We start from the raw sequence: 14739 nt of genomic DNA, 5'->3' as shown, positions 1-14739 counted from the left end.
GTCCAAAGTTAACCATGTCGTTAAAAACTTAACGTCAAACGTGATTTGACCAAATTAATAACTTAATTTTGAATCTATTTAACCTGAACCTAATTAATTATTATTAGGTTAATTAGATTAATATTTATTAAGTTAATTGGGTTATTTAAATTCAAAATTAAGTCACAAATTTGGTCAAGATATGTTTGACCGTTAAGTTTTTAACGGAATTGTTAATTTTGGACCAAAACATATTATTTGGGACCAAAAGATAACAAATTTAGGGAGTGTTTGGTTCATATGTTAGCATTTCTTAAGAAAATGTGATGAGCATGAAATGGTAAACTTTATCTTAAGTTACACTAACTGCGTCTCTTGTTTGGTTTTACCCACCTCCTTTTTTTGTATTTACAAGAATATCCTCCAATGATCTAATACATCCTAATTAGAACGTTTCTCCATTTTTTTCTCACACAAGCCGCCCCCCTTGTCGACGAAGCCAATAGAGCAAAGTACCGCATTTTTCCAGAAGGAGGTAAGCTCGATAAGGATTTATACTCGCAAATACTCAATAATGTTGTAGTATTGGTGTTTGATTTGTTCTGAGAAAAACCAAGCCAAGCAGACAAATTCATGAGTGTAGTATTGTGAATATTGTAAATAATTTTTTCACATATCTTTATATCCAAAAGAACTGTACCTTGAAATGCTTCCATCTCCGGTCGACACCACCTCAGGATTGACGATAAACAATATGTGCATTTTCAAGATAGCTCGAAGGACCTCATGAACGCAGCATGAAATTGTGTGGCCTGATGGCCAAAAATCAAATCCGTTCACATATTTTTCTTGTGCCAATAAACTTAGGAAAATGGCCACTTGTTCTTCAATATACACCGCTTGTCGCGAATAGTACCCAACTGTCGGAACAACACACATAGCCTACCAAATGCATTCCGGTCCATCCTAAGATTGACCAGACAGTCCATGTCAGTAACACCAACCAACCTCGTTGATATAAGGTAGTACAGTTTGAGTTCCCTTCATCTTCTTGTGTTGGCCCAATCGTCTAAGTATGAGGTATATGACACATAGTCGAACAATTAGATAATTCCTTATAATCTCCTCCATAATATGCACCACATTTTTGTCCTTTTTAGAAGTTCGGTCCATTTTAGAACAAGAAAATATAAGAACATAGCATTAGTTTAGACGGAATGATACATATTGCACATATAAAATATGAAACCAACAAAAATTAGAAACATACACATTCACACCTAGTAGAAATGAATAGAGTGTAAATTCATGTAACTAGGGTTCACCAAATTTCACAAAAAATTCAATTACTGATAAATAGATGCATTTTGCGCATATAAATATATGAAAATAACAAAAATTGGAAGCATACACATTCACACTGAGTGGGATATGAACCGAGTGTAAATTCATGTTATTAGTTAGCGTTCACAAAAAATTCAATTACTAATAAATAGATGCATTTTGTACATATAAAATATGAAACCAAAACAAAAATTGAAAACATAAACATCTGAAACAAGTGGGAAATGAACATATCCAATTAATTGATGCCACTAGTGTAAATCCTTATTAACAAAATGCAAAATTACGTTGTAGATATTGGAAGTGGCTCATATTCCAATTTTGAGTGTATTTTGTTGGATTATGCGAATAATATAGTGTTGGGTGTATTTCCCCTCACATATTCGATGAAGTACACATAATACGACAAGAAAAATGGGAAAACGCGAATACTTCGGAAGCTAGTTCAGAAAAACCTAACCTTGTCGTTGGATATGGCCGCCCTTGCCAGATTGAGTGACCTTTCACCTAGGGTCACCGTTGGAAGGTCCGACGTGAAGGAAGAGATGATAGAAGAGAAATAATTCGAAAATAGGCAAAATTGGGGTTATTTAGGTAACTTCCCAGAACCTAATTTCTTTACTCACATGTGCAGATACGCAAAATCATCAATTTTGAAAGATTAGCTAACTAAATGACCATTATTCGCCGGGCCTTGTAGAATAGTTACAGATGAGGCACAGCTAGGGGGCTCTAAATGACCAACCAATCACTTCCTTAATGTAAAGGACTAAAATACTAATCAATATATGATCTCCACTACAATTAGGGATAAGGAGAAATACCGAATATCAATTCATAGTATCAAAAATACCAAATTTTTATACTCTCTTCATCCCACAAGAATATGCACTTTCTAATATTGGAAAGTCTTTTTCTCCACTAACAATACTTTAATTACTTTTTCTCTCTACATCTCTCTTACTTTACCAATCTTACATTAAAACCTGTGTCGAACCCAAAGTGCATATTCTTTGTGGACGGAAGGAGTATATCATAACCTTTTCAATATTATATGATCACTTGCCAAAATGTTTTGGGACAATAACAATCTAAATTTTTATTGGTATACTGAAATTTTGGTACTCCTCCGTCCACGATTAGGAGTCCCAGTCACTTTTGCACACCTATTTTATAAAAATAATAAAAAATAGTTAAAGTGGAGAAATTGTAAAATAGAAAAGAGAATAATGTTAGGAAGACTTTTGTCAACATTATTATCTCTCTTACTTTACTATTTGTCCACTTTAACTATTTTTTAGTATTATTTTTATAAAACGGGTGCGCAAAAGTGACCGGGACTCCTAATTGCGGACGGAGGGAGTATATGCCATAATTTATGGTATACTGCGTATCTAACATTCTTCGTGAAGGGCCAATTCACTGACAAGGAAACCTGATCAATGTTACATTATCTTTTTATTTAAAAATATTAATATTCATGTGTTGGATGGTAGAATTAACTTATTTCGGGCCAACTTTACAAGAATCGGGTTAATTTGGATCATCTCTATTAGATTTTAGACCAATTTATTTACGGTCATTTGGGTTATGATTTTTTTTTTTATTAAACTACTCTAAAATTTCAACTCTTACCCCATTAAATTATCGAGGTATTTAGGCTAATCCACAAATTTTGATTGAATTGACATCCATAAATAATAGTAATCGATTAGTCCCACAAAAGATGTTACATTTGTGAGACGACACGAGATTTTTTGTGAGACGACACGAGATTTTTGGAAGTTTTATTTTGTATGTTAAGTGGAGAGAGAAAATATAATATTTATATAAATATGAACCTTTTTAAAAAATAGAATTGTGACATTTTTAATGGGAGATGGAGAACTACCAATAGAAGGCTCTAGGGATGTCAATGTAGCCCGCAACCCGTGGGCTGGTTCGGATAGCCCGCTAAATGTATAGGGCAAGGGTCGGAAATTTCTAGCCCGCTAAAGATAAAACCCGATAAGACCGCACCTGATTAAACCGCAACCCGTTAGGGCCAGACCCGAAAACCCGATGGGCTGGCCCGATAACCCTATAAAATTTATATTTTTCAATTTTTTACTCCTAATTCGACACTTCGTTGACTAATTTTATGACATAGATAACTAAAAAAAGATAACTTTTAATTTTATGCCTTATGGTAAATATATCAATTATATATTGAATTTTTATTAATATAATAATTGTTAAATAAATTAATTTCACTAAAAGAATATTTAAATTATTAACATGCATTAAAATTTCACGAAATATCACAAATATTAGTATTTTATGATTGAGTTTAAGCATATATATCAAATTTATCATAATTAAATATTTTATATTTTATAAATATAACTAATTTCCGTCATGATTTATTGGATTGTTCGAGCCTTAACTTTATCGGTAGCAACCCGACTGACCCGTCGGGCTAGCCCAAAACCCAAGCTTTTAGGGTTAGGGCGAACTTTTACAACTCGAAAGAAATCACAATCCGGCAAGCCTGCAACCCGAGTAGAGTTGACCAGAAGCCCGATGAGCCGGCCCGATTGACGTCCCTAGAAGGCTCTATTGAATTCCTTCAAAATATCAATATCTAGTATGTAATGGTATGTAAAAATCAGAAGTTAAACAACATATGCCAAAAAGAAATTTGCCCCTTTCCAAGCAGTACTTCGAACTGAACTAATTCCATTCTCCATTTCTGTCGACACCCTAGGGTTTTTGGATGATTTTTTCCTAAATTGATCCTTGGTTATTCGAAAATCGGCAATGGGAGCTAGCAGGAAGTTACAGGGCGAGATCGATCGGGTTCTGAAGAAGGTTCAAGAAGGTGTCGACGTGTTCGACAGCATTTGGAACAAGGTGCTTTTGCCGCTCTTTGCGATTTGTTTCCGAACATAATTTTCTTCTGGATGTCAACTTTGATTCAATTTGTGCTCAGGTTTATGATACAGACAATGCGAATCAGAAGGAAAAATTCGAGGCCGACTTGAAAAAGGAGATTAAAAAGTTGCAGAGGTATAGAGACCAGATCAAGACATGGATACAGTCCAGCGAGATCAAGGATAAGAAGGTATTATTGGTGGAGAATTGATTGCATTTCTCTTTTGTCCTTTATTCACTCATTATTTTGGGAGTTTTAACACACTGTTTTGTTTCCATTTTACAACTTTTATACCCGCTTTTGACTATTGACAAGAACACGTTTCACAGAATTCCCAGAAAATTTTCCTCCTTTTGAACTGATTTCAGTAATTTATAGTTGCCAGTCTAGTCAATATAATTTTTCTTTAAACTGTTTAGTTCAAATAAAGATGATGGACATGTATTATTGAATAACAGTCTAGAAAAGAGATATTGCGATAAGCCCAAATGGCTCTCAGAATCTTGATAGTTTGGGGCATGCATTTCCAATAGATTTCTGCAGTTCTATCAAAATAACAATTGGAACTACTGTTGGTTGCTAACGCGAAAGTTGATGGACATGCCTGATTTGTTTATAGAAAAGAGAATAATGCGATAAACCAAATAGCTCTAAGAAACTTGAGTAGTTTGGGGCTTGCAAATCAAAATTGGAGTCACTGTTCGTTGCTGACGTGCATGATACTTGACATATTGGCCTACTTTCTGGACACAAAGATATCACATAAAGCTTGTCGGAAATTCTTCTACAATTGTTACTAAAGCAACTATAGTACTCCCTCCGTTCCAAGGAAGATGACCGTGACCCGTTCATGCACGAGATTTTATGCATACTTATTTTAAAGAGTTTATGAGAAGAGGGAAAATATTTGGGTGTTTTAAAGTAGGAAAAATGAATAAAGTAAGAGAGAGAAAAGATTGTTGAGTGTTTTAAAGTAGGAAATAAAAATAAAGTTAGAGAGAGAAAATGTTGTTGGGTGGTAAAAGTTGGAGAGAGGAATAAAGTAAGAGAGAGGAAGGTAATTGCATATTTTAATTATTTTCTAAGGGGTCATCTTGGTTGGGACGGACGAAAAAGGAAAGTGAGTCGTCTTCGGTGGGACGGAAGGAGTATTAGGTCACCATAAACCAAAAAAACTTGCAGAAGATAACAAATGATGCTTTCTGGATTAGTTTATTCCAATATATTAATTAACAGTATTTATGGTTTTACAAAGAAGACAATTATTTGAGATATTGGATGCATTATAGTAATCTCACTTGATTTCTGATGCTTCTCATCTCAACCAACATTGAGAGTGTGGGTCAGATACATATATTGCTTACTGGTGGCTTTTTGAAGCCCATTTGAACAACTGTACTAACTAATTAGTTATCTAGTGATCACTAATTCTGCTTTTACCAGTATTGAATCTATTGATGTTATGTTTTGTTGACATTACATGTTTCTCATATAATTGTTCTACTCAGTGTACTCAACTGTTTGGGCTTTACAATCTTATTCATTTTTGTTTCTATCCTCTGTGCATGCCTTTGTGAATGTGTATGGTCAATGTATTCCTGTCGCGGTCATATTTTATTTCTGGTTTTCTATTAGTTGAAATAATATTATCTCTGCTTTTTTTTCTGATGTTGACATGGGATTTTCTTCTGATACTTGTTGACATAGGTTAGTGCCTCTTATGAGCAGGCTCTGATGGATGCTCGAAAGCAAATTGAGCGTGAAATGGAACGATTTAAGATATGTGAAAAAGAAACAAAAACAAAAGCATTCTCAAAAGAAGGTCTTGGCCAACAACCTAAGACGGTAGGCATTGACTACTGCTAATCTCTTGTCTTTATCTGAAATAACATAACTGGGGGTGCACATGATAATTGAGGAAATGTGTTTTGTTAGAAAATGTAGTTAGATAAACTGTCATAAGAATTGTAAGTAATTTTATTCTGAAATGAAGAAAGCTAGAAAGGAAAAAATATTCATTGTATTATAAATGGAGATTGTGGATATTATGAAGTACATGACTATTACTATAAGAATGTGAAACTTGGAGCTATTTGCCATTTTCCCTTTCATTTACAGTACTCTGACATCTTTGGGGATGCCTCCATGTTGGTGTTGTAGGATCCAAAGGAAAAAGCTAAATCAGAGACGAGAGATTGGTTGAATAACGTGGTATGCTATTGGAACACTGAGCATTTCTTTTGTTTGAGCATGTAAAACTATCACTTTCATTAGACGAATTAGTTTTTTGCATGACATGTGATGTGTTCATCTATTCTTTACGGATACAACACGACATACAGGTTTGGTTTCCAACGCCATTCAAGACTGCATTCTCTTTACTTGCTCACACTTGATGTTCCCTAATAGTATTGCAACCTGCTGTTTGAGCTCATATCTCGTTTATGAATGCATTTTAATGTTTTTGCTCCCACTTTCAAGGTCCGCATTGGCGCATATGAAGTGTCGCAAAACCTAAAAGAGTAGAAGTTATATTATGGAATTATTAATTATATTTACCTCTTAAGTAGTTCTCTGGAGTTAGCTATAGTCATATTGCTAATTTGAGAGTGTTTTATTACAGTACATTGCCATTTAGTTATGAAGCCTTATGTAATGGTAGAATGCAGTAGTTGTCATGAGTCTCATGAGTATTGGCTTCATTTACGTATGTTCTTAATGAGCTATAAATGATTTTGAAGATGATATCCTGTTAAATAGGTCAGTGAGCTGGAAAATCAAATTGATAATTTTGAAGCTGAAATAGAAGGACTTACGGTTAAGAAAGGGAAGACAAGGCCAGCGAGACTGGTAAGAAAGGAAAGGGAATATATCTTAATTCTGTGCTATGAACTGTGCTTGAATAATTCTTTTTTTTTTTTGTAGACGCATCTGGAGGAATCCATCACTCGGCATAAGGCTCATATTATGAAGCTGGAATTAATTCTAAGGCTCTTGGATAATGATGAATTGAGTCCAGAGGAAGTCAATGACGTGAAGGATTTCTTGGATGACTATGTTGAAAGAAATCAGGTCCTCCTCTTCAAATGAGTATATTGTGTTTCATTTTTTAAGCATGTTATACTAGAAAGCTACTTATCTAGTTGATCACATGATTTTTGTTTCTCAATCTCCATGTTGCTTATATTTGGTCTCATGTTTTCTACATGGCTGTTTAATTATATATATATTTATATAGTATATATTAAGGGATCTTCCCTTATGTTTCCTTTTGATGTATAACTGGCAGGAAGACTTTGACGAGTTTAGTGATGTTGATGAGCTTTACAGTTCCTTACCTCTAGACAAGGTGGAGTCTCTTGAAGATCTAGTTACAGGTCCTCCTAGTCTTGTTAAGGTAAATGCTTTCTGTTCCCATGCAGTTGATGACTTAACATTGAGAAAGATAAATTAGATTTTGAAGTTGTGCCCTTAATCTCAATTGAGTTTCTTGAACTGTAACTATAAGGGATATTTATCCTTTTCTTCTGAGATGAAATTGATAGATTGGAGCAGAAATCCGTATCATCTTTCATTTGTTATTGGCAGGGAGTTACTGCTTCCAGTGCAGTCATAACTATGAAAACTTCTCTGGCTGCAACACCTGTTCAAACTTCAGTATGTTCATATCCAAATCCTGCATCTTACACCACTCGTGTCCTTTCCACTTCTGTACACTGGAAAAGAAGTTATCATTTCTATATTGTGTTGTATTTCCATAGCTGTACCCGCTAAGCTACCTGCTTAGGAGCACTATGCAGCAGAAGTTTTACCCATTTACTGATAAATTGTGGAACTTGTAGAGAATATATTCAAGGAAACTTATTCACGTGTTTCAAAGTTTTCTAATGAGGTGCCAGCGCAAATGTTTCAGACTCCATAATAATTTGTTTTTTCATCTAAACTTGAAGTTGTACCTTTATCTGAGCTATTTAAGTATTTGCATCTTTTCTCCTATATTTTCTCCTAGCTAGTTGTGTAGTAAATAATTGAAAAGTCATTACTATTCTTTTTGTTTAGACTGGAGGATGTAGTTATGTAATATCACCAATGAATGTCAAAATTAACATCTTAGTTGAGTAGTCTCTTGTGTTGTATTCATGCTAAGACCCTTTAACTATTTGTGGATGGAGTTGATGATTGTTTCTTCTGTCTGTGGTTTGACGAGAAATTTGGTAATGTTGGAACAGCTGTTAAAAGCTTTGTAATGTGTAATTTTCCTTCCTTCAAATAGACAAGTAAAGAAATATAAAATGCCCTTGATGCTTACCTAGAATATGGATTGATTATCTGAATATATCTCATTTCACTGTATGAAGGAAAATCCATTTTCTATTTAGTTTGATCTTTCTTAATCTATTCTCTTTTACTTGTTAGCCACAGTGTGGTCAGTGGTGCAGACGTTATTTGCTATTGTAGAGAGCATATTATGCTTTAAGCTTAAAGATTGGCCAGCAGGATTTGATAATATTTTGAGACCCTCTATACTTTGATCTTTCTCTTTTTTACTTATAACTATGTGAAGTCATTTCAGTTGTTTCTATGTATTTATTCATGTAGTTGACAATACTGTCGTGGAATAATTTGATGATTCCCTTTCCAGGCAACAACCCCAGCTACCATCCAACAGGTTACTTCCACCCTCGACCAGCTTGATGATACAGTTTTTCAGGATGATGCAGTTGCTAGAACCTCACCTTCTAAAGGTAGTGACCTCAGCTCTCCTGCACCACAAACACCACCGGCAGGTCTTGCAACTCCTGGCATCACAAGTAAGTTAACTGAACTTTGAATAGTCAATGAGATGATTTCTATTTCCTTACCTGGGTCCCTATTCTTGCTTTGGGATAATCAGGTGTTGTCAGTGTGTCATCTCCTGTGGCTGTGCCAAGTGCTACAAAAGAAGAGGATATTACGAATTTCCCTGGTCGTAGATCATCTCCAGCACTTGCTGAAACTGGATTAAGGGCTCTTGGCAGAGGTGGGTTGCCTGGTCAACCAGCTTCTAACATCCTTCCTAGTTCTGGCAACACAATTTCCAGCAATGGAGCCCTTGGTGCCGTTCCCTTGTTATCTGAAATGGGGAAAAGAAATATCTTGGGGTCTGATGATCGACCTGGGAGTAGTGACATGGTGCAGGCTCTTGCATCTCCTTTAAGTAATCGCGCAGTTATGCCCCAAACTGCAAAATCAAGTGATGGGCTTGGATCATCTGATCCCGGAAGTGTTAATGATTCTGCAGTTGGGGGCAGCAGAGTTTTCAGTTCTCCTGTTGTTCCTGGTATGCAATGGCGACCCGGAAATTCCTTCCAAAACCAGAACGAACCAGTACGTTGCATTGTTCTGTTTCCATGTTCCTGGTGTAGTGATGCTCTTTTCAGCTCCTGCATACTCATTAAACTATTAAATAAAAATGACAATCTTCTATCTTTCCTTTCCCTGTTGAATTTGCTTTCTTTGTTTATAGATTTCTAAGTTATTGAGGGATGGTTGACTTGCGTCCACAAAAGCAAGAAGAGGATACTTTTGGCCATATATGTTTTAGTGTTTGAGCTCCTATATTTTTTGTTAGAACTAAAATTTTCCAGCATCACATATGTGATCTAAGATCAGAACATTGTCAGGAATATGGACTCATAAATGTTGGTGATATGAGTCATATTACTGGTGTTGACAGGTGAATACAAAATAGCAAACCATGGGTTGAGTCAGGACTGACAATTGAACTCGATAAAGAATGATGTAATTTAGGAGAAATGAGGTTAGCATGTAAATGCATTGATTCTGGATGGTGTTTGATATATTTAGTTATTCAAAGGTTGAACGAACTGGCATCAATGCTTTGTGTCTCATTCTTTCTGTTTTTTATGGTATACAATAACGTATTGACTAGGATTCTTATGCATGGTTCATATTGTCCAGTCTTCTTGAGCCATGTTAATGACTTCAAACTCACACTTGGAGCAAGTTTCAAACATTTTTCTCTTACCATTACGTCGGTATAATTAGTTCTACTCTCTTTAGGGCCAGTTTCGTGGAAGAACTGAGATTGCACCTGATCAAAGGGAGAAGTATATACAACGATTTCAGCAGGTGCAGCTGCATGGCCAGAATAATCTTCTGGGCATGCCTTCTATTTCTGGAGGAAAGCAGTACTCTGCACAACAGCAAAACATTCTCTTACAACAGGTGCTTTCTACTGTCTTTCGCCAAATATATTGTTTTCTACTTTTTTGTTGTGTTGGCTTGTGCATATGCATGTCTGCATATGGATCTTTCTCGGAAGTTTAATCATTCTGAGTGTAACAATGGTCTCTTATAGATTAGAACAATGTCATGTCATGATTTCTTGCACCGACAACTCTCTCTCTCTCTCTAGAGACAGTTACCAATTAAAGCAAAATTCATGGTATGCAATCCTCCATGGATATTTATGTATCTTTCATCACCATCCCTCATCTTTATCTTATGTTATAAAAAATTAATACTGAAGTTCAAATTTTGTCCCTTACATTTGCACTAAAATACGTTTTGGTCCTATACATTAAGTGTGCTACCTTACATTTTGGACCAAAACAATTTATTGGTGGAAAATTCACGAGGTGCAAACTCCTAAAAAATTCCGTTTCTCTTTTATTTATTGACTGAAGTCCAAATTTGGTCCCTTACATTTGTTCTAAAATACTTTTTGGTCCTGTACAGTAAGTGTGTTACCTGCATAAATCATTACACCTAATGAAGCTAATCATGTTTTCTATCTTTATAGGAGATGGTTTTTTCAGCTGTACTACTTAATTTGTCTATTACATGTTGCATATGATTCCCTATTGCCAAAACTCCGCAAGTTTGTATAAAATCACGTTTCTTCATGTCTTTTATATTTTATTTGATCTTAATGGTTGGTTTTCATTCATAAGTAAGACCTCGTGTGCAATGTACATATCCGTGGGACTCCGCCACAGTGACCTATATGCTAGAGCAACTGAAGCATAATATTACTGAATGGAAGTGCAATATTAATTCAAACATCCTATTATGGATGAAACAACTTTTATTTACACTTTTTTACTGTATCTGTCAAAATTTTCTGTTGCAATGCACTTATTCAGTTAATTGCAACTTGTTTTCCCTTTCCTTTTTCTCTCAGTTCAATGCTCAAAGCTCATCCATCACACCTCAACTAGGGTTGGGGGCTGGGGTCCAGGCTTCAGGTATTAACAGTGTAACAACATCTGCTTCACTGCAGCCACAGCCAAGTGCAATCCACCAACCTGCTAATCAGCAGACAATCATATCTTCAACACCTAAGGATGCAGGTAGTCAGTAGTCTTACTAAAAAATCATGTTCTTTAGTCTCTGTTTCAAAGTCTGACATTCTACTATACATAGACACTTATATACTGGATAATGAAATATTTTAAGCTGGGTTTCATTGCCATGTTTTTAAAAGAAACTAAATCAGTAGGGCGGCACAGGAGGCTGAAAAAACAAGTGAACAGATAGGGATGTCGTAGGGTCAAATTATAATAAATAGGTAGGATTTTGGGAAAATGGGCTGGGTCATTTGGGCAATCAGGCGAAGTTTAGGGTTAATGGGCCATGTTTAGGACTAAGCCAGTCAAAAAATGCTGCCATGAATGTGGCGGCCCCTGGCGGCCGCCATTATAATCTGCCAAAAATCGTCATGTAGATGATCTTTTTTCAAAATCCCACCACGGAAAAGCGCCATGGCTGTGCCGTGACAGATTTTTAATAACATTGACATGATCTGCAGCTATAAAGCACACTTTTGAATGTTTTGATATTTTGATTTCATATTTTAGAACCACAAGCAAAAGCTAAGCCTTAATAGTTTCCACAAGCCATATTATCTTATTCTGGTAGCCTAATTCTAATGGTGAGGTCTTTTCATATTTCTACAGAAAATGTCCTTAACAAAGCTGAGGAAATGCAGCAGCAACAGTCCCTCGCGGAAGATTCTTCTGCAGATTCTGCTGTCAACTCTGGGCTAGGAAAAACTCTTGTTGCAGAGGATGAACTGAAATCTTACGCTTTAGATGCTTCAGTATGTGGAACTTTTTTTTTATTTTGAAAATATGTTAGTGAATCTTTTCTCATATACTCCCTCCGTCCACGAATAAGAGTCCCGTTTTTCCATTTTGGTCCATCCACGAATAAGAGTCCCGGTTCATAATTACCATAAATGGTAAAGAGACCCCACATTCCACTCACATATCATTTAAAACTAATATATACAAGTGGGACCCCTATTCCACTAACTTACTTCCACCCACTTTTCTTAACATTTCTTAAAACCCGCGCCATTTAGAAATGGGACTCTTAATCGTGGAGGGAGGGAGTATAAGTAATGTTTGATAAAAATTATATTTTTCTTGTTTGCAAAATTGGATTTGAGTATAAGTGGTGGAGCTTCTGCATTTTCAACTCTGAATACTTCAAAATTCTAATTTTTGTAGTTAGTTACATAGGGTTGTAATAGAACTTCATATAGTATTTCATAAAACAATTTTGCAATTTCTTACAAGCAGGCTGCAGTTGCCTCTGGTTCTATTGCTGAGCCTTCTCAAGTAATACGGGAGATAGATCTATCTCCAGGACAGCCTTTACAATCAGCTTCATCTTCTGGAAGTCTCGGTGTTATTGGTCGAAGAAGTGTGTCTGACCTTGGTATTATTGGGGATAATATTAGCGCATCAACTCCAAATTCTGGGGGAATGCATGATCAGTCGTATAATTTGCAGATGCTTGAGGCTGCTTATTATAGACTTCCTCAGCCCAAGGATTCAGAACGTGCTAAGACCTATACTCCAGTATGTAACTATTTTTGCTCTCTTTCTTTTGGTCTCCCTCTGTTCATAACTGGTCCTACTTCCTGCTTCTGATATGTTCAGAGACATCCTGCCGCAACTCCCCCGAGCTATCCTCAAGTACAAGCCCCTATTGTTAATAATCCTGCCTTTTGGGAACGTCTTGGTGCAGATACTTATGGCACTGATACCCTGTTCTTTTCATTTTACTACCAGCAGGTGTCAAGTCTTACTTTTTGCTTACATGCCATGTTCCTTATGTTCTTGTTCTTGGTCTGATGCTATTGACATATGCAGAATACCTATCAGCAATACTTGGCTGCTAGGGAACTAAAAAAACAATCTTGGAGATACCACAGAAAATACAACACATGGTTCCAACGGCATGAGGAGCCAAAAGTTGCTACAGATGATTTTGAACAGGGGACATATGTGTATTTTGACTTCCATATTGCCAGTGATGAACAACATGGATGGTATGGGCTATTATTATTGTTGCTGTGGTTCTTCTTCTTGTTGATACTCTTATTTTATTCTTTTGTTATACTTTCTGCTCAGTGTATAATTTTATATATGTTCATGTCTATTTCAATTTAGAGTTACTGATGACTCATTATGCTCCCTCATAATCTTATTTATGCTGTTATTTGTTACATTTACTTGCCCTTTATCATTTTCTCTGTTTTCATTGAATTCTGACTACCTGCAAACATGCGTATTCTTCCTGTAGTTGTAGGATCATCACTTTCTTTTTTGCACTTTATTCTAGTTCTTTAGCAGTAGGTTTTGTAATATTTGGAGCTTTAGGAAGTCGGTTTTCATTTTGGTATTTTATAATGTTTAGCAATCAAGCTTTGTGGGATTCATATGTGATGTCTTCTCCTTAATGAGTCTGTAATGTGATATTGACACATTTATTTTTTTGTCATCCCATAAATTTCAACATCAACTTTTGGCTGCATTGTTGATTCAGTTAGAGAACTAAAAGGTTGTTAGAATACTGAGAACGCCCTTAGTGTCCAGCAAAGCTGTGAAGTGTGATTGTAGTTATCGTTGTGTGATCATCTTACAACTAACATTCTAGTATTTCTGTTAAGGCGCCACAATTTATCTGTACTTATCTGCACATTCTAGTATTTCTATATTAACTGATGTCTTTTTCATTTTTCAATACTCAGGTGTCAAAGAATTAAGACGGAGTTCACTTTCGAGTACAGTTATCTAGAGGATGATTTAATAATATAGAACCGGTTACCCGGATATCATTTCGTACTGAGAGTAGCTCTCCGTTGATGTTTTGTTCAGTTGAAATGTAAAAATAGAATATGCCAATCTGCAGTTAGAATATGTATCTGGTGCTGAGCCGCGTGCAGAATACACAAAAGTTGGACTCTGTTGTCATGAACGTGGTACAAATGAAATTAGAAATTGTTCCCGATTTAATGATAAAAATGATTTTGATGTTCATTCCTTGACATTTATAATTTCTTGAATAATAGGGCATGTTCAACTGCTTGTATGTGTCTATTTTCAAAAACAGTAAAAGTATTTGCTTGAGTTGGTGGGGGCGTGGGGCTACAGGCAGATTTTGATTTTCAGCCAAGTTCGAGATCCTTTATCACCTCTGGCCCCTAC

General features: G+C 35.8%; 1 protein-coding gene across 4 annotated transcripts; it reads left to right on the top strand.

Annotated features, from left to right (window-relative positions):
• Window positions 1–3966: 3966 nt before the first annotated feature.
• On the top strand, window positions 3967–14571 carry LOC125213727 (uncharacterized). Of its 4 annotated transcripts, none has more exons than XM_048114427.2 (17): window positions 3967–4215; window positions 4295–4426; window positions 5966–6082; window positions 6398–6448; window positions 6998–7087; window positions 7163–7309; window positions 7527–7634; window positions 7826–7894; window positions 8880–9048; window positions 9132–9604; window positions 10301–10465; window positions 11424–11592; window positions 12199–12341; window positions 12823–13107; window positions 13189–13323; window positions 13402–13580; window positions 14283–14571. In XM_048114427.2, exons 1-17 carry the CDS (start codon window positions 4123–4125, stop codon window positions 14347–14349), a joined length of 2592 nt encoding a protein of 863 aa, XP_047970384.1. In that variant the 5' UTR covers window positions 3967–4122; the 3' UTR covers window positions 14350–14571. The 4 variants fall into 4 exon arrangements, with proteins under 4 accessions (XP_047970384.1, XP_047970383.1, XP_047970382.1 ...); XM_048114426.2 differs by having other exon boundaries at window positions 5945–6082; window positions 12826–13107; XM_048114425.2 differs by having other exon boundaries at window positions 5945–6082.
• The last annotated feature ends 168 nt before the right edge of the window (window positions 14572–14739 follow it).

Source organism: Salvia hispanica, chromosome 3 (genome assembly GCF_029641045.1).
Source record: "Salvia hispanica isolate PSC_SH4W2 chromosome 3, Shi_PSC_v1, whole genome shotgun sequence".
In the NCBI taxonomy this organism is placed as follows: Eukaryota; Viridiplantae; Streptophyta; class Magnoliopsida; order Lamiales; family Lamiaceae; genus Salvia; species Salvia hispanica.
Note: the sequence above shows the minus strand (reverse complement) of the source record. Positions and strands in the feature narration are given on the sequence as shown.